This window comes from Chiloscyllium plagiosum, chromosome 9 (assembly GCF_004010195.1).
Source record: "Chiloscyllium plagiosum isolate BGI_BamShark_2017 chromosome 9, ASM401019v2, whole genome shotgun sequence".
NCBI lineage: Eukaryota > Metazoa > Chordata > Chondrichthyes > Orectolobiformes > Hemiscylliidae > Chiloscyllium > Chiloscyllium plagiosum.
In genome coordinates, this window is record NC_057718.1 from 62,792,127 (window position 1) to 62,813,436 (window position 21,310).

The 21,310-nt window shown below is 39.2% G+C and overlaps 1 protein-coding gene across 5 annotated transcripts in view; it reads right to left on the minus strand.

The window, feature by feature from the left end:
- The window catches only part of usp34 (ubiquitin specific peptidase 34), a 371,687-nt gene that overhangs the window by 105,001 nt on the left and 245,376 nt on the right, over positions 1–21,310 (minus strand). For all 5 annotated transcript variants that reach the window (XM_043696074.1, XM_043696076.1, XM_043696075.1 and 2 more), the window contains 6 exons: positions 16,740–16,903; positions 8,633–8,698; positions 3,154–3,300; positions 3,004–3,060; positions 2,818–2,895; positions 1,803–1,897 (listed from right to left, as the gene is read on the minus strand). In XM_043696074.1, coding sequence (XP_043552009.1) covers positions 1,803–1,897; positions 2,818–2,895; positions 3,004–3,060; positions 3,154–3,300; positions 8,633–8,698; positions 16,740–16,903 — 607 coding nt within the window. The remainder of the gene's footprint in view (positions 1–1,802; positions 1,898–2,817; positions 2,896–3,003; positions 3,061–3,153; positions 3,301–8,632; positions 8,699–16,739; positions 16,904–21,310) is intronic.

Sequence of the window (21,310 nt, forward strand, 5' to 3'; positions counted from 1 at the left end):
TTAAAACACTCCTTAACTTCCTTGGTTAGTCATGGTTAGTTTATCATTCTCCTCAGAATCATTCCTTCCTGGGATGTATTTTTGATGATAGTCATGAATTACCTCCTGAAATGCCTAACATTGCTTGCTTACTGTCATTCTTGCTAATCTATCCACCATTTCACTTCAGCTGACGATATTCATTTCATTATAGTTCCAAGTTAAGCACAGTTTTTTTCCCCAACTCAAGTTTCTCTCTCTCAATCTGAATATTAAATTCTATACTATGATCACTACTTCCTTGGGGATTTTTTTACTGAGATAATTTATTAAACCTACCTCATTACCAGATCCAAGATAGCCTGCTCCTGGTTGACTCCATGACATATTGCTCTTGAAAAACTATGAATTTATTGTTGTAGCTATTGCTTCCAATTTGATTAACTTAATCAGCATGAAGATTAAAATCACCAATAATTGTCTTTTTTTCAGATTTATAACTTTTCCTCAAAAATGATTACAGTTTGTTTGGTAGGAGTAGTTTGCAGACCTGCAATGTTTTTACTCCCTTGCTATCTTTTTTAAAACCTCTGCCCAAATGGACTTGACATCATTTAAGCCCAGATTGTCTCTCTCAAACGTCCTCATCTCATCTCTTCTTAATAGTGCTATCCCATCAACTTGCCCCCCCCCTCTCTGAACTGAGGATTGACACATAAGAAACCAAGGAGAAAGTGAGGACTGCAGATGCTGAAGATCAGAGTTGAAAGGTGTGGTGCTGGAAAAGCACAGCAGATCAGGCAGCATCCAAGGAGAAGCAGAATCAACATTTCAGGCATAAGCCCTTCATCAGGAATCTTAGAACCCTTCCTGTTGAATGGCTTATGCACGAAATGTTGATTCTCCTGCTGCCTGACCTGCTGTACTTTTCCAGTGCCACACCTTTCAGCTACATTAGGGAGATTTAAACAATCCTTGGATGAACACATGGATGATGATGGGATAGTGTAGGGGACAAGCTGAGAATAGTTCACGGGTCGGTGCAACATCGAGGGCCGAAGGGCCTGTTCTGTGCTGTATTGTTCTATGTTCTATAAGAAACCAAAGCTGATGAAGGGAACAGAAATTTATAAAAAGGTAAAAGTAAAGTCACCATAGTCTTACTAGACCATACAGGTGATCTTTCATTAGAGAGAGACTACTGGCTGTAGCTTAAGTAGACGGTCATCAGGTATCAAGTGTAGAAAGAAGTTAATTAGGAGGAACCTTCATGGTAATCTCAGTCAGTGCAGGAATTGAACCCACACTGCTGGCTTCACTCTATCATAAACCAGTTGTCCAGCCAAGTGAGCTAACTGACCCCCTATGCAATTTGTACAGCATGAGAAGGTACTAGGTGACAGAATCATGATTGGCACAAGTTGCAGTAGGAACTGTTAATCCTTGTTCACTCAGACTAGTAACGTAGACCAAGAGCTGACAAGGGCCTATACAGACTATCAATCTTTGCTACACTCCCCAGGGTACTGCTTTAATCAAGCAGACAATCTACTAGACTAGTATGAGTTTGATCAACTAAGACTAGCAATTCCTGCTGTATCTCCACGCTAATTATGGTCCAATTAGTCAGTACCCTCTTTTCATACCTCATAAAAATACATTATCTCTAAGTTTTACTTCTTGTGTATTCATTCCTGATGAATAGATCCACAAAGATTCAACTTTGTTCTTATTTTAGCAATGTAAAAATACTATACAGTCAAGGATATTCTTATGGAGCAGTTAAGTTAAAGCATCTAAATATATTTGTTGTGAAATCGAACCTTTTCTCAGCCCGTACTTTCTTTCCACATTGGGAACAAGTGTACATATTATCACCTTCCAGAGTATCTTTGATTGTAACTTCATCAAGCGACTCCTAGAAAGCGAAACACATATTTATAAAGCATCTTTCATAATTACCAGACATTTCAAAACACTTTATAACCAAAGTACTTTTTGAAGTGCATGCATACAGTGAACTACAATGCGATCATGACCAGATAATCTGTTCTTTTGTAATGCCAATTTGATGACACATATCAGCCAAAATAACTATGAAAACTTGTCTGCTCTTCTTGGAAATTATGCCGTGGAACTTTTTACACCTATCTGCCTTGGTTTAACATCTCATCAAAAGGTGGCACCTCTAACAGTGCAGCACTCTTTCCACAGTGAATTGTGTTAGCATCAATTGTGTGTGCAAACCCAAGAGTTGGATCTGAACCTGGAAGCCTGTGCCTCAGTGGCAAGAGTGCGACCAAGTGGGCCACAATAAAGTCAGAAAAATATATCAAAAACAAACGTTGTACTGTACAATTAAAAACATTGTCTACTGACTTCAAGATATTTTAAGCACGGATTAACATTAGTAAGCACATTACAATTTTAATGTAATCACGGCATATTTTCTCTTCTGGTGAATAAAGTACCAATGTGATGAGAAAGGCACATAGTTCAGAACACAATTTATTGTAAAAAGTCAATCCTTTTGACAAGAAACATCACTATGTGGATTTTAAAGGAGTCATTATTTCTCTGAATAAAATACCATGACATTTATTCATGAATTTTTAAGTTTTTCAAAATAATAAAAGGGCTCTTACAACATTATTCAACATTATGTATGTTTTATTCTGAAAATATTAAACAAATGTGACATGCGAGGTTATGATGAGGAAGTTGAATTGTCTTGCAATGTTTCCACTTTAGCAGCCTTTGAAAATCATGTATCTTAATTTTATCTTTGTTAATTCAGATATTGCACTATTTTACCTTACAAAATTAGACATAACTCACATAAATGTTTTTCATATCAGCCACTTGGCATCTAACTGTGTAGAACTCCTCAGCTGTCTGGCTGACATGTTCGCAATCCTGAATTTAAAGAAAAGTTACAACTTCAGTATTTATCATAGATAATTTATTTTCATAATGGAACTGCTTAATTAAACTTCTGAATGTTCAAAAATTAAGTACACTTACCAATGACACCACGTTATTTGTTATAACCCCTCCAAATAAGCTTTTCACCGTGTCTTTCTAATATTAAAAAAAAGTTAAGAGGATACTTTTAGACAATGACACCCTCCCTTTATGGTATGAAACAACTACAAAAAGGTATTTCAAGTTTACCAGTTCAGGGGACATTTCTTCAATTTTTGTAATCAGGTCAGTGAAAAATTCAGTCATATCTTTCTGTTCTCCTGTGTTCAATGGTTGTTTGTCCATAGTATAGGTTTTGCAGAAAGGTCGTGGATTATATGCTTTGCGCTCACTTTCCTAAACAAGCAGATATTTCAAAAGAAATTGGTCATTTAGAATGTTAAATTCATTGCTGGTATCAATATCATTTTTTATTACAGAGAGTTAAAAACATTATAGCGTGGTCATAATGGGGGACTTTAATGATCTCAATGTAGATTGAGATAATGGTAGCAAAGATTCTGGATTAGTGGTGCTGGAAAAGCACAGCAGTTCAGGCAGCATCTGAGGAGCAGTAAAATCTCCTCGGATGCTGCCTGATCTGCTGTGGTTTTCCAGCACCACTAATCCAGAATCTGGTTTCCAGCATCTGCAGTCATTGTTTTTACCCAATGGTAGCAAAGATCAGAGTGGGACAAGCGCTCCTAAATAATGTTTGGATGAGTTTTCTACAGGAATGTTTGTAGTCCAATAAGAAAGAAGGCACAACTAAAGAAGGTTCTTGAGAATGAGGTGCATCAAGTAGATCAAATGTCAGTGAGGGAATATTTAAGTAAGGGTGATTGTGATATTAAAGGCTTATGACAACTATTGGAAAGAATAATGAAATCAGTGAAAATTTCTTAATGGGAAGATCATGCTTCACAAAGTTGCTTGAGTTTATTGGAGAAATAACAGAGGATTGAGTGTAATGCTGAATGTGACGTACATGGACTTTGAAATAGTTATTTAATACTGTACCATATAACAGACGTATGAGCAAAATTCAAAGCTTATCAAGTAAAAGGGACAGCAGCCATGTGGATACAAAAGAATGGCAGCATAAACCTGGGTGTATACACCCAGGTGTCCCAGCTATTACATATATACGAGCTGAGAGACCTGGGTGTATACGTATGTATGCAATTAAAGGTGACAGGTCAGGTGGAAAGTAGTATACAGAATTGAAGTATACAATATCCTAGGCTTTTTCTTAAAATAGGGCATACCGTACAAGATCAAGGAACTATGTTGAGCTTGTGACAGACACCAATTCGACTTGAGAGAGAGTACTGTCTATATTTGAGGATGCCATATTTCTTAAGGAGGATGTGAACTAACTGGAAAACATGCAGAAGAGGCTTACAACAATAGTTCATCTGAGAAACTTAAGCTATGAAGATACATTGAAGAAGTCAGGACTGGTTTCCACGTAGAAGAGAGGGCTAAGATGGCAGTTTTCAAAATCATAAGCAATTTGGACAGAGTAGATAGGGAAAAACTAGTCCCACTCAAAAGGATCTAGAATGAAAGGTCATTGATTTAAAGTAATTTACAAAAGACCAATTGTAATGTAAGAAACAAAACTTCTTCCCATAGCGAGTTGTTATATGCTGTATAGAATCACCATATACACGGTAGGTAATCATATGACTCAGCCAATGTTGTCTATCTCAATGCTGCAGGCAAGGATGCCCTGAGGCAAGGTACACTGGGGAGACCAAGCAGATGCTACAACAATGGATGAATGGACACCATGCAACAATCGCCAGACAGAGATGTTCCCTCCCAGTTGGGGAACACTTCAGCGGTCAGGAACATTCGGCCTCAGATCTTCGAGTGACCATCCTCCAAGGCGGACCTCAGTATCACACTAACGCAGAGTGACTGAGCAGAGGCTGATAGCCAAGTTCGGTACTCATGGAGATGTCCTCAACTGGTACCTTGGGTTCATGTCACACTACAGGTGACCCCACTATACTATACACTCTACATACATACACACACACGCTTACATACTCACACATTCACACAAACCCTTTCCCATACACACACTCTCTCAGACATACACTCCCACACACTCACCCTCTCACAGGCTTATACTCTATCTCTCACACACACACTTCTACCAAGCACACAGACATGCAAACACATACTCCCTCACCCGCACGCTCTCACACACTCACTCTCTCTCTCTCTCTCTCTCTTTCCCTCACACAAACAAAAATCTGTGGTGAATTTGCATTTGCAGAATTGTATTTGTAGATATATTCTATTTTTGCTCAAAAGGCACACAACCTGAAGGCAGTCAATTCATATACCATTTTATAGATTCCTACTTTGGAAATAGAACCAGTCTGACTCAAGATTGGGATACAGACTCTAACCTCACACCTTTAATACACTGTCTGAGCTGAGATGTCACTATTTTTAATAAAACCTTAAATTATCTCGAGACTGTGACTTGAAAGTAGTTCTGGGATTTACATATTAATGAATCAAAACCTGCAACCCATTCTAAAAGATGAAAGACTTAACAGCAATCTAGGTTTGTTCCATAGATCATTTAATTGCATGACACAGTGACCTTTTGTTCTAAATTGTGTCTTATTATCCTGCTCCACTAGTTACCTGATGAAAGAGCAGTGCTCTGAAAGCTAGTACTTCCAAATAAACCTGTTGGACTATAACATGGTGTTGTGTGATTTTTAACTCTGAAGAATTACCAAGATGTGTGATGTTACATTGAAGAGCTTTTAAACGATTGTTTGAATAAAACATTTGGGTTTGAAGGGAAAAGGATGAAGAATAGCTCAAGGTTACACGGTTTAAACAAACAGCTGGTGCAAACACACTGAGCTGAATGGGCTCCTCTTTCAATGTAGCAAGTCAGTGATTATAACAAACTGAAATTTAAATTATTGAAAAATCTCAACAGATCAGACTCCAAGCATTTTGTTGTTTGCCATTTTAATTCTCCATCTTTCTCCGACTCTGATCCTACTATCCTCAGTTACTTGCAGTACTTCAATGCACTTCAATAAATGCTTCATCTTTACAGACAGGTTATACACTTTGGGAGGAAGAATAAAGGAGCTGTATGTTATTTAAAAGGAAGAACAGGGATGGAATCCTCATGGAATCCCAAAAAGCTAGCATCCAATTTCAGCTGATAATAGGGAAGGTAAATGGAATGTTGACCTTTATTTCAAAGGGAGTAGAGTTTAAAACCTTGCATAATTTGCAAAAACTATACATGGCACTAGTCAGACCACAGCTGGAATATACTGTGAACAGTTTAGGGAGAAAGTGAGGTCTTCTCCTGAAGAAGGGCTTATGCCCGAAACGTCAATTCTCCTGTTCCCTGGATGCTGCCTGACCTGCTGCGCTTTTTCAGCAACACATTTCCAGCTGTGAACAGTTTAGGGTGACTTATCCAAGAAAACAGATTCAGGCATTGGAAATAGTCCACAGTACGTTCACATTGCTGATATGAGGAAAGCAGGAACTGTCTGATGAGAAGAGGTTGAGTAGATTGGGCCTGTATTCATTGAAATATAGAAGACTGAAATATATGACCCCTTACTGAAACGAGCACTTGGCCATATCCCTTTAAACCCTTCCAATTCATATACCCATTCAGATGCCTTTTAAATGCTGCAATTGTAATGGTCTCCACCACATCCTCAGACAGCTCATTCCATACATGAACCACCCCCTACGTGAAAATGTTGCCCCTTAGGTCTCTTTTATATCTTTTCCTTCTCACCTAAAACCTATGCCCTCCAGTTCCAGACTCCCCAACCCCAGGGAAAAGCCTTTGTCTATTTATCCTATCCATGCCCCTCATGATTATATAAACCTCTATAAAGTCAGCCATCAGCCTCCGATGCTCCAGGAAAAACAGTCCCAGCAGTTAGTAGTGTAATTTTCTTGAGGTTAGTACCAGACAGCATAGTCTTAGAATAAGGGGTTGTGCATTTAAGATAGAGATGAGGAGAAATTTCTTCTCACTTAGGTCAATGAATCTGTGGAATTAATTTCCCTAGAGGTCTATCAAGCCTGTGTCATTAAATATATTCAAGACTGAGACAGACAGATTTTTATGGAAAAAACGTAGAAGAATTGAGTTGAGGATCAGATAGCCATGATCTCACTGAATGGCCAAGCAGACTCGATAGACTGAATGCAAGAAAGTGAGGACTGCAAATACTGGAGATCTGGCCTATCACCATCACCCCCCACCTGCATCTTTTCCCCCCCCACCTGCATCTATCTATCAGCTACCTCCCCTCCACCCCACTCTCCTATTTATCTGTCAACTGCCTTCCCCAACCTAACATTCCTAATGCCCAAAATGTCGACTCTCCTGTTCCTCAGCTGTTGTGCTTTTCCAATGCCACACTTTTTGACTCGATAGGCTGAATGCCCTTGCATCTTCTGGTCTTATCTTTCAACTGGTCATTTATAAGCCCTGGACTCCAATACTAAAATCAACAACTTGAGGTCTTAAGCTCTGTTTTATTTCCTTCTTGTTTGAAGTTTTGATTATTTCTAAATGTTTCTCACTCTTTTTCCTTTTGGCCAGAATCTGTTCGTAGAAATTATCCACATATCAGGCAACATCTATGAAGGGAAACTCAGTTGATGATCACCGAAATGAATATTAATTCTATTCCTCTCCATTAATGTTTTCTGGTCTACTAAGTATTTGCAGCATTTTCTGTTTTTATGACCCCTTAGACACTGTGTTTATTTGTTACCATACATTTTGGGCATACTTAGATCACAATCTCTCCTGTCTTTCACTCTATTAGAGAATGTCCCTTTCATATTTCTGGGAAAACGACATTCTGTCTTGCACTGAACAGGACAATTCACAGAAATGCCAAAGAGAAAACATTTACACTGTATGAAAGCAGCGTTTTGATTGGTAGAGGCTTTTTCACGGAGGATGGATCAATTTATGATGACTGACAGTTAAACCAGGCAGATTGACTCTGATTTATCAAGGTATTGCCCTGAGAAATTAACCAGAGACTGTCACCTATTTTGAGTCGAGTTCAAACAGGTGCAATGTACATATTCTTTCTGCCTGCAAAGGATAAGGCCCTGTGCATTAATATTTGTAGCTTCCAGTATGCACAAGTGCCCTACACTGCAAGTCAGACTAAATGAGTTGTCAACACCTCAGAGTGTACTTGCTAACCGATTTATACTCTCCTCCTCTACAACATAAAGATTGTTTCTCTTTACTTTAATTCTTCTTGAAAGTTGTCCTGATGAGCGCAACATGAAAAGCTTTGACAAAATATCTTTTTTCAAAAATGCACAAATTCAATACTACTGACCAGCTTTCTTTTTGATCTTTATCCTACCTTCCTTGCTCTCACTTGTAACAAGCTCATTGCTTTGCTGACATTTCCAAGCTCAATAAGTTCCTAACTTTTCCAATTCATCACATTCCTAATGTTGACAGCAGATCACAGACATGAAATGGTAAACTTGCTTCTTACTCTGTAGATGCACCTTATCTGTTAGCTTATTAAGCATATTCTGTTGAGTATCTTCAAATACTACTTATTAAGATTTGCAGCATCCACAATATTTTATTTCTGTATGTCTACTTATAAGCCAACAAAATACTCACCATGAGATACGTGAACATCTTTTGCAGTTCCAGTAGTGTTGTTTTATGCTTTATGTCGTCTGAATACTAAGAATGGAAGAAGGCAAAAAAAAATTAAATAGGAACTGCCACTTGAATTGCCTACCTCTGGACAGAAATAATGAAGTAATTTGAATGATTACACAGAGCATAAAGTGCTGAGGTTCATTTAAACTTCCCAGGCATTGGGTTAAAGTTGGCAAATACAAAGTGCAGAATTCACTTAAACAGCTTGCTAAAATTTATCACTCCAATTATTATACACATATTAATAAACTTCTGCACTGCCACCATAAATTAAAACTATTTCATCCTTTCTAATTCACTTGTTATACTCCAGACAATTGTGATGTTCTACCTCCCTTATGCTGTTGACTTGCACATGGCAGACCCATTTAAATAAAAAGGTTAAATCCGCCCTAGTAATAATACTGATTCAGTCAGAGAGCATATTGAACAGGATATGTGGTGAGGAGAGTCAGGTGAAATATAGCATTGGGTTAGCATTTTGGGATGGAGAATTCCAGAAATTATGTTCTATTGCCCTCAACAGGTTGTGAATGTGCATTCTAAAGATTATGTGATTATCTGCATGTATACTTATCTTTAAAATCTGAAACCTGTGCTAGTTTTAATCATGTTTCTCCTTTTCATGAGTAATGGAACATTTTAAAATGTCACAAGATTTTGAAAAGTGTATTTACCTTTTCGATTCATTCAGGTCTTCAAAAATAAAAAGTATAATTCTAATTTCCAATCTGTACCTCCATAATCTGCTTACATATTCTCTTCCCCAGTTATAAAGAATCTACGTTATCTGTGAGAATAGTAGGGTGGTTATGGTAGGGGATTTTAACTTTCTACATATAGACTGGAACTGCCATAGTGTTAAGGGTTTAGATGGAGAGGAATTTGTTAAGTGTGTACAAGAAAATTTTCTGATTCTATGTGGATGTACGAACGAGAGAAGGTGCAAAACTTGACCTACTCTTGGGAACTTATGCAGGGCAGGTGACTGAGGTCTCAATAGGGGAGCATTTTGGGGCCAGCAACCATAATTCTATTAGTTTTAAAATAGTGATCGAAAACATTAGACCCGATGTAAAAGTTGAATTTCTAAATTGGAGAAAGGCTACTTTGACAGTATCAGGCAAGAACTCTGAAAAGCTGATTTGGGGCAGACGTGTGCAGGTAAAGGGATGGCTGGAAAATGGGAAGCCTTCAGAAATGAGATAACTAGAGTCCAGAGACAGTTTATTCCAGTTAGGGTGAAAGGAAAGACTGGTAGGTGGTAGGGAATGCTGGATGATTAGAGAAATTGAGGGTTTGGTTAAGAAAAAGAAGGAAGCATATGTCAGGTATAGACAGGATAGACAGAGTGAATCCTTAGAGTATAAAGACAGTAGAAGTACACATAAGAGGGAAATCAGGAGGGCAAAAAGGGGACATGAGATAGCTTTGGCAAATAGAGTTAAGAAGAATCCATAGGGTTTTTACAAATACATTAAGGAGAAAAGGGTAACTATGGAGAGAATAGGGCCCCACAAAGATCAACAAGGCAGCCTTTGTGTGGAACCACTGGAGATGGGAGAGATACTAAACGAGTATTTTGCATCAGTGTTTACTGTGGAAAAGGACATGGAAGAGAGAGAATGTAGGCAATAGTTAGTGACATCTTGAAAAATGTCCATATTACAGAGGAGGAAGTGCTGGATGTCCCGAAATGCATGAAACTGGATAATTCCTTAGGACCTGATCAGGTGTACCCCTGAACTCTGTGGGAAACTAGGGAAGTGATTGCTGGGCCTCTTGCTGAGATATTTGTATCATCGATAGTCACAGGTGAGGTGCCAAAAGACTGGAGGTTGGTTAACGTGGTGCCACTATTTAAGAAAAGTGGTAAGGACAAGCCAGGGAACTATAGACTGATGAGTCTGACGTCGGTGGTGGGCAAGTTGTTGGAGGTAATCCTGAGGGACAGGATGTACATGTTTTTGGAAAGGCAAGAACTGAATCAGGATAGTCAACATGGCTTTGTGCATCGGAAATCATGTCTCACAAACTTGATTGAATTTTCTGAAGTAACAAAGAGGGCAGAGCGTTAGACATGATCTATATGGACTTCAGTAAGGCATTCGACAAGGTTCCCCATGGTAGACTGGTTAGCAAGGTTAGACCTCACGGAATACAGGGAGAACTAGCCATTTGGATACAAAACTGGTTCAAAGGTAGAAGACAGGGTGGTGGTGGAGGGTTGTTTTTCAGACTGGAGGCCTGTGACCAGTAGAGGGCCACAAGGATTGGTGCTGGTCCACTATTTTTCGTCATTTATATAAATGATTTGGCTATGAACATCGGAGGTACAGTTAGTAAGTTTGCATATGAGACCAAAATTGGAGGTGTAGCAGACAGCGAAGAAGGTTACCTCAGATTACAATGGGATCTTGATCAGATGGACCCATGGGCTGAGGAGTGGCAGATGGAGTTTAATTCAGATAAATGCAAGGTGCTGCATTTTGGGAAAGCAAATCTTAGCAGGACTTCTACACTTAATGGTGAGGTCCTAGGAAGAGTTGCTGAACAAACAGACCTTGGAGTGCAGACTCATAGCTCCCTGAAAGTAGAGTCGCAGGTAGAAGGTGGTGTTTGGTATGCTTTTCTTTTATTGGTCAGAGTATTGAGTACAGGAGTTGAAGTCATGTTGCGGCTGCACAGGACATTGGTTAGGCCACTGTTGGAATATTGCGTGCAATTCTGGTCTCCTTCATATCAGAAGGGTGTTGTGAAATTTGAAAGGGTTCGGAAAAGATTTACAAGGATGTTGCCAGGGTTGGAGGATTTGAGCTATAGGGAGAGGTTGAATAGGCTGGGGCTGTTGTCCCTGGAGCATTGGAGGCTGAGGGGTGACCTTATAGAGGTTTAGAATAATATGAGAGGCATGGATAGGGTAAATAGACAAGGTCTTTTCCCAGCTAGGGGGCATAGGTTTAGGGTGAGAGGGGAAAGATATGAAAAAGACTTAAGGGGCAAGTTTTTCATGCAGAGGGAGGTGTGTATTTGGAATGAGCTGCCAGAGGATGTGGTGGAGGCTAGTACAATTGCAACATTTAAAAGGCATCTGGATGGGTATATGAATACGAAGGGTTTGGAGGGACACGGGCCGGGTGCTGGCAGTTAGGACTAGATTGGGTTGGGACATCTCGTCGACATGGACAAGTTACACCGAAGGGTCTGTATCCGTGCTGTATATCTATAATGACTCTACTCTCAACTCAATTCGACTTTTGCCAACGAAAATAAACATCACTCTATTCTTCCTAATTTGGAGTTTAAAAGTTCAAGAGATATCTCTAGCACACATCATACCTTACTGAGACTACAAGGAGAAGAGCCAAAGATCAGTGGTAAAAAGATAAAAGATTAAGTTGACTTAGAAATCTGATAACATTTGCAAGCCTGATGAGGGAATGTAATTTTGGAAAAATTAGTCAATGAAAGAAGGCAAGGAATTTTACTGTTCTGAAACCATGGAAACTAAGCTTATTTTTCAAAAATTAGTTGTAGTTTAGTTATAGGTAATGACCATTATTTGTAATACGATAATGATTAATTGAAGTCGATGTAAAACAACATTGTCACAAAAGTGGGTTTGGGTCTGTGACTGCATGGCGAGATTGATCAATGGTCCCAGGCTAACATCAAATCAGGCTGACAGATATGAAAATATTTTGAAGTAAAATTGCTTTACTTTGAAGATACAGTTGTATGTTAAAGGAATGGAAATGGACAGAACACATGGCATTGACCTACGCACTAGAAACATCAATGAAAATCACAAAAGCTCTCCTGACCAACATCTGGGCTTTTTTGGTGGTGGTGGGGGGTCATACCTTTCAATTCCTCAGTCATGACTGTCACCATCTATGGGTATGTCCTGTACCTCCAGGATGAAGCCACCCAAGGTAGTGGCACTGTGACATATGGTCAGGATCATTCTTGTAAACCTTGTTTGGGCTCATACATCCTATCTTAATACAGGGTTCAAAACTGCTCACAATGTTCCAAATGCAGTCTGACCAGAGCCCTCATACAGCCTCAGCAGTACCTCTCTGTTCTTGTATTCTCGCCCTGTCAAAATTAATGCTAACATTGCATGTGCCTTCCTAACGAACCTGCATATTAACTTTAACAGAAACACAAATTCTGACTTCTTTTTGTGCCTCAGATTTCTAAAGGCTTTCCCTACTTAGAAAATAGCCAATGCCTCGCTTTCCTACCAATGCACATAAACCTCCACATTGGCCACCTTGACTCTCCTACTGATCACAAATCTATCCAACTCAACCTTAAGTAGAACCAAGGGTTCTGTCTACACAGCTTTCTGTGACAAGGAGTTTCAAAGACACTCAACCCTTAGAGAAGAAATTCCTTCTCATCACAGGTCTTAAATTCACATCTCTTAATTCTGAGACTATGCCCTCTGGTCCTGGACTCTTCCATGAGGGGATACATCTTCTTAGCATTTACCCTGTCAAATCCACTTGAGTCCTATATGTTTTAATGAGGTCACCTTTCATTCTTCTAAGTTCCAGTGAGAAGAGTCCCAACCTCTTCGATCATTGCTTATAAGGAGATCCCTCCATATTAGGAATTATCCCAATGAATATTCTCTGAACTGCCTCCATGAAATAATATCTTTCCTTTAATACAGGGACCAATATCGCTCTCAGTATTCCAGCTGCGGTCTCACCAGCATCTTGTACAGTTACAATAAGATTTCTCTACTCTCATATGCTAATCCACTTGAAATAAGGGCCAACATTCAATTAACCTTTGAGTTCCTGCTGCACCTGTATGTTAGCTTTGCATTTCTTGCACAAATATTCTCAAATCCCTTTATGTTACAATTTTCTGCAGTTTTTCCTCCATTTAAATAATACTGTTCTTTTGTTCTCCCTTGCAAAATAAACAATTTCACATTTTCCCATGCTATATTCCATTTGCCAGTTTTTTGCCCACTTACTTAACCTATCATTATCTTTCTGTAAATTGCTTCTATCCTTCTTGCAATCTGTCTTTATTTATTTTTGTGTCATCAGCAAAAAGACACTGACTTCCTTCTTCCAAGTCATTGATATACATTGTAAACAGTTGTGGTTCCAGCACAGGAACCCACTGGTCATGAAAAAGAACCTCTTATCCCCACTCATCATTTCCTGCCCATTAACCAATTCTCTATCCATGCTAATTTACTATCTCCAACTCTTACCCTAAGTCTAAATACAACACATCTACTGATTCCACTCTATCCGCTTTGGTTAAGATTTAGTTGACTAATTCAAAATCTGTTCATCTCTTGCTTAACTTTATTCAGTGTTCTGCTGTCATATGCACCGAGTAGTGAATTCTGTAGATCCATGACCTTTTGAGGGAAATAATTCCTCCTCACCTCTGATTTAAATCTGTTCCCCTAAAACTAAGAATTCCCGTTCTAGACTGCCTCACAGGGAAACAACTATTATATGCCTATGTTCAGTCAGTTTTCATCTTCCATCTATTTTTATAACAATGTTTTTCAATCTCCTTTGTGTAAATTTGTCAAAAGTTTTGTAGGACATGTAATACAACTAATTCAAATTATATCCCATGCAAGAGTTCAGTGCTTACATGTTTAACTATTGCACATTTGGAAAATGGTCCAGCACTTGGATAACTGATAAAAACGTTCTGGCTGCTTTGCCTATTCTATGGAGGTTTCTTCCTTGCCTTTTCTTCAACACTAACCATCAAGTTGACCATATTAAGTCATTGCACAGCAGGCTTGGATACAACTTTTTCATCAAAATATGTCAACAATAAGCAGGTACATTTGACACCTCAAGACATCTGAACAGTTATAACAGCACATGGAACTCGAAACAAACAGGAAGTTAATAAAAAGAAAATTGCCAAGTAAATCAAGTACCCAAGTATTGTGTACAGCCTACTTAATAATTCACTTTACATTTTAAATAAAGATAATTTGAAGTAAAAAAAAAATTGGAACTTACTGTTAAAAGTTTAAGAAATAAATTGAAACGATTCCAAAAAAATTAAGATTAGACAGCTTACCAGCATTAGCTTTCAGAGAATACTGGCACTACTACACAAAAACAGGTTAATTTCTCATTCATTCTTCATTAAAATTAATAGTAGAACACATGGACAGACACTAATATTGAATAGATGGCACAAGGCGATATGTTCAAATAAAATTGCTCTCACTCCCTTTCAAATTTAATCAGGTTAGTTCTAACACAAACAAAAAAGATTTCATTATCTCCTTCTACAATTCCCCCTGAGAGGGGTAGAATGGACAATTGTGGCTTTAAATATACCAGCAGCTCAAAATCTTCACAAATCAATCTAAACATGTGCCATGCACAAGATTTGATTGCAGGAACAAACTCACCTAGGCCAAACTGCATTCTCCCTCAACAGGAATATCTTTTAGGCTAATATGCCTATAGTTACCCACTTTTTGCCTCCCTCCCCTTTTGAGTAGCAGTGTCACATTGGCAGTTTTCCAATCTGCTGATGTTTCTCCAGAATCCAAAGATGTAGGGGAGATCAGATACAAACAGGAAAAAACCAGTGTCTGATCATACACATGAAAAATAAAGCAAAACACTGTAGCTGTCAAAAGATCATTTCAAATAGTGAAATTCCATTGTTGAACTGTCAGAATCTCAATCCTGAGGCAAACAGTATTATCTGCCTTTTCCAAGGAAAAATCAAAGGGGGAAAAAAAAAATCACGGAAGAGCTTAAAATTTACGTTTAACCATAACAAATGAAGTATTTAAAAGTTTTTCAGAATGTATGCCCTCAATGGCAAGATGAGCGGCAAAGCTGACTACTGCCTGCGCAGACAATCCCCAACATGTCACAGCAGACCCTCCTTTGGCAAGATGCATCTGTGCATAAGCAGATGCTACCACAACAATGCTCATGCACACATTAAATAAATTGCTGTGGTCCCTATGTGAATGTGCAGCTGAATGTCAAACATGGAGATTCTGAAACAATCACTTCCCTGAATTAATTAGCTAGATATGTAATCCATCAAAACTAAATGGAAACAAATTGAATTAACTGCCCAAACATGTCTGCCTGAGAGTGAAACAATCCCAGTTAACGTCTGGAACATTGCAATATTATTTAAACTGTTCCTATTTTTACTCATGAAGAAGGGTTACTAGACAATTATGCTGAGGCTGGAAGAAAATGCCTTAGAACATATGAAGAGTACCGTGTAGGAATACTTTAGCAATACAGTGATGCAAATTTAATAAAACTACCAAGCCACAATCACTCATATAGAGTCAAATAGAAGAGGAATTTCAACCCATCAAGTGTGCACCAATCTATCTACACTAATTCCAATTACCAGCACTTGGCCCATATGCTGGAACTTTATGACATTTCAAGTGCTCATCGACGTACTTAAAAAGTTAAGGGATTTCTCATCTCTACCACCTTCCCAGGCAATACATTCCATATTCCCACCACTCTCTAGATGAAAAAAAACTTTTCAAATCCCCTCTAAACCTCCTGCCATTCACTTTACAATTTTGCCTCCTTGTTATTTACACTTGAACTAAGAGGGAACAGCTGCTTTATATTTTTCCTGTCCAAACAATCTGGTCAATCATCGAGTCTTATGAATGGAATAATCTTTTTGCAAGGTTTGTAGCTCAGCGAGCAAACCTACACCCTAAATGGAATAAACATTGTACCCTATTGAGCTGAACCCCTTCTAAAGTTATAAATTTCACATTGTTAATAGTATTTCAATCATCACAGCTAGAGGGGAAATATAATAGTCTTCAGTGATGGGCAGTGATTTGATTAGCAGTGATTTGATTAGCAGCATCATCTTTGTCCTAGGAACACTTGCTGTACATTTGTGGTCGCTGCAAATTTTACTGCTTATAACAACATTCTTTCATTTAACATACTTTAACTTTTGGATTAATTCTTGATAGATTAATCAACAGATTCAAGTTATTACATATATGAATTAGACGTCATTTTTCAACAGTACTTACTTTAGCCGTAAAGATGGCCTGTCTGGCCTCCGGTATCATATACAGCTGCTGGATTGTGGAAGCTAAGTAACAGGTCGCTCCAAGATTTGTCAAACCTACAAACCTACACTCAGCCCGCACATCATCATGAGGCCAGTAATCCCACTTGTATGGTGCATGAGATGCTATATTAGAAAAAAAGTGGAGTTTAATTCAAAATTATTTTGCCACAGTTCATATTAAATTGTACCAAACTTGTACAACTCAATGAAAAATGCATCACAAATCATAATTTTATCTTTTATTTAAGCTCTCTTCTTTTAGAGATCAAATACATTATAGAAACAATACTAACTTTTTGTCTTTGAAGCATTATGAGAATTTCTATTAGAAAAAAGTGAGAATTAAAAAAAATAAACGTGACATTGCTTCTAGCCACCAGCAATGTCTGTGAAATGTTGAAAACTAAAATATGCAAAGGTAGAACATGCTGAGGATGAGAAAATTCAGGCAAGATAAAATTTACCCCATAGTATTAATACTTAAAACAACAATGCTGGAGCATTCACCAGAGCATAATTTTATGCATGTTTTGCTACTGAACATAAAGCAGCTGGAAGTATGCAAAAGGACAACATTCTATTCACATTGAGAACGTTTGTACAGCATGGCCAACTTCAGAGACAACCTTTAATGGGTAGGAGGACTTGGCTAACATTTCTGATTAGGTAGGTAAGTGGAAGGTAACATTCATGTTACGTTTACTCTTGGTCTGGTATGGTCATTAACAGAGTAAAATCCAGTCATCTCCCTTTGGGCTAAATGACACCTTCGCTGCTTAATCTTCTACCATCAATACTTTGGTCATGACTACTGCCCAGAAGCTTCATTAGTCCATCTCTGTTAACATCTGAGTAACAGAAGTGGGGCGAATCCTTTTGCAGTCTGCAATGAACTTCTTCATCTTTCAGTTTTTTCAGTCTTCAAATTTAGACACACCAGACACACATTTTACTCTCCTTTTATCAGCATTTTGCAGGGATCGTTCCCTCTAACCCACTCCAAACACCTCTCCACACCCTCACAGCACTCTCCTTTGCAATCATAGAAGGTGCAACACTTGTCCATTTACTTCTCCTCTCCTCACTATCCAAGGCACCAGACATACCTTCCAGACGAAGCAGCAATTCACCTACAATTCACTCAATCTATTCTACTGCTCACATTGGCAAAGAGAAATGCAGACTGTGCAAGCACTTTGCAGAACATATATGTTCTGTCAACAAAAATGATCCCGAACTTCCAGTAGTCGGCCACCTCAACACACTATTTTAGATCTGGTGATGAATAATGAGACGGGTTTCTTACAATAATGCCAGAGTAAAGGATCCCATCGGAAACAGTGAACATAATGAGGTAGACTACAGCCTTCTACAGCCCCAGCTGTACATCTCTGCTGTCGTATTCGAGCCCTCTTGAAATGAATGCTAAAATTGCATTTGCCTTCCCTATTGCCAACTGAACCTTAAGAAAATCCTAAACTAAAACTCCCAAGTCCCTCTATACTTCAGATTTCTGAAACCTTTCCTAATTTAGAAAATAGTCCATGCCTCTATTGTTCCTACCAAAGTGCATAACCTCACACTTACCAAACTTATTCCATCTGCTACTTCTTTGCCAACTCCCCTAGCCTGTCCCATGTCCTTCTGCAGTGTATTTGCTTTGACATTACGTGTCCCTCCATCTATCTTTGTGTCACCTGCAAATTTAGCAACAATGCCTTCAGTTTCCTCATCCAGATTACCAACACGGAACTCCGTGAAACTACAGTTACTGGCTGCCATCCTGAAAAAGAACTCTTGATCCCTACTCTCTGCCTTCTGCTAGTCATGATGTGGAGGTTCCAGTTGAACTGGGGTGGATAAAATGAAAACTCACATGACACTAGGTTATAGCCCAACAGATTTTTTTGAAACCGCAAGCTTTCGGAGCCCCTGCTCCTTCCTCAGGCAGCTCGTGAGAGAGAATACATTGGTTGCAGAATTTATAAGTAAAAGATCAAAGGGTATTACAATTTGTGCGAATGCATTGAACAAACCTAGATGGCTATTAAAGTCTTTAATCAGTTAGAATGGAAGTGCAGGTTTAGATGGATTAATATGTAAATCCCAGAATTTCTTTTAAGTCACTGCCCCAAGATAACTTCAGGTTTTACCAGAATAAAGGTAACACCTCTAGTCAGACAATGTATTTTAGGCATGAGGCCATGTTTTAAGCCTGTTTATATTTCTAAAGTAGGAATTTATAAAATGCCACATTTGTGGGCGGCACGGTGGCACAATGGTTAGCACTGTTGCCTCACAGCGCCAGAGATCCGGGTTCAATTCCCGCCTCAGGCGACTGACTGTGTGGAGTTTGCACGTTCTCCCCGTGTCTGCGTGGGTTTCCTCCGGGTGCTCCGGTTTCCTCCCACAGTCCAAAGATGTGCAGGGTCAGGTGAATTGGCTATGCTAAATTACCCGTAGTGTTAGGTAAGGGGTAAATGTAGGGGTATGGGTGGGTTCGCTTCGGCGGGTCGGTGTGGACTTGTTGGGCCGAAGGGCCTGTTTCCACACTGTAATGTAATCTGTAATCTAATCTGTAAACTGACTGTCTACAGATCATGTGCTTTTTGAATAAAATAGAATATATGTGCAAATACAAATCTCCAAATGCAAATTCACCTCATGGATTTATATGTGCATGTGGGTGCGCGTGTACGTGTACGTGCACAGGAGAGCAAGCACATGTAAGAGGATGTGTATGTGAATGCATGTGTATGAGAGAGTGTACGCGTATGCGTGTGTGAGGGAGAGTGGATGTGTGTCTGTGCTTGAGAGTGAGAATGTGAGGGAGTGTGTGAGAGAGCATGGGCGCTTGAGAGAGAAAGTGTGTGAGTGTTCTTTGCAGCCTGGAGCACCTTGCCAAGATCTTCCCTACACCTCCACTTCTCGCTTTCAAACAACCGTCAAAACTTAAACAGACCATTGTTCACAGCAAACTACCCAGCCTTCAGGACATCGAACACACCATATAATGCTATCATGACAACTCCTACTAGACATGTCAAAGCATAGACATGAATACTACAAATGGGGACTCCACCCACCATGTGCACGTCAGATACTCATGTGATTCGGCTAACATTGTCTGTCTCATTTGCTGCAAGCAAGGATGTCCAGAAGCATGGCATATTGGTGAAACCAAACAGACGCTATGACAATGGATGAATGGACATCAAGCAACAATCACCAGGCATGGGTGTTCCCTCCCAATGGGGGAACACTTCAGCGTTCAAGGACATTCAGCCACAAATCTTTGGGTAAATGCCCTCCAAGGCGGACTTTGGGACATGAAACAATGAATTTGCAGATACACTATTTTATTCAAAAAGCATATGATCCGTTGACAGTCAATGTGGCATTTTATAAATTCCTACTTTGGAAATAAAACAGATACAAACTTCTAAAATACATTGTTTGACCAGGGTGTCACCTTTATTCTGATAAAACCTGATATCTTGGGGCAGTGACTTGAAAGAAATTCTGGGATTTGCATATTAATCACTCGAAACCTGCACCTCCATTCTAACTGATTAAAGACTTAACAGTCATCCAGGTTTGTTCAATACATTTGCACAAGTTTTATAACCCTTTGATCTTTTACTTATAAATTCTGTGACAGACTACTGCCTAAGGAAGAAACAGGGGCTCTGAAAGCTTGTGGTTTCAAATAAACCTATCCGACTACAATCCTGTGTCATGGGACTTTTGATTCTGCTAGGCAGCCAATCCTCTGTCCATGCCAGATCTTTGAGGAGAAAGTGAGGTCTGCAGATGCTGGAGATCACAAACTTTCCCCATTCCTGAAGAAGGGCTTATGCCCGAAACGTCGATTCTCCTGTTCCCTGGATGCTGCCTGACCTGCTGCGCTTTTCCAGCAACACATTTCCAGCCCATGCCAGATCTTGCCCCAACACCAAGGGCTCTTACATTATTTAGCAGCCTCCTATGTGGGACATTGCCAGAGGCCATCAAAACCCAAATAGATCACGCCCACAACCTCTCATTCGTCTAACTTGCTCATTATCTCTTCCAAGAATTCTGACAGATTTGTTAGGCATGGCCTCCTCTTGATGAAGCAGATCTGACTCAGTCCTATTTAACATGTAACTATCACTAAACATGCAGTGCTAGGAAAACTAAAGGGGTTTAAGTCCAATCAATTCCCTGACCTAATGGAATGCATTTTAGGACATTAATGGAAGCAGTTATAGAGATAGTGAATGCACTCTGGCAGTAATCTTCCATGCATCATTAGATTCAGGAAAAGCTCCAGACTTCTTGTTGGAAAGGATCTGAGGGAAGGGATTTACATTATATAGAAAAGCAAGGACCGATTAGGGACTGGCATTGTGCATGAGAAATCATGTCTCACTAACTTGGTTGAGATTTTTGAAGGAGTAATGAAGAGGATTGATGAAGGTAGTGATCGACATTGACTTCAGTAAGACATTTGACAAGGTTCCTCATGGTAGACTGTTTAACAAGGTT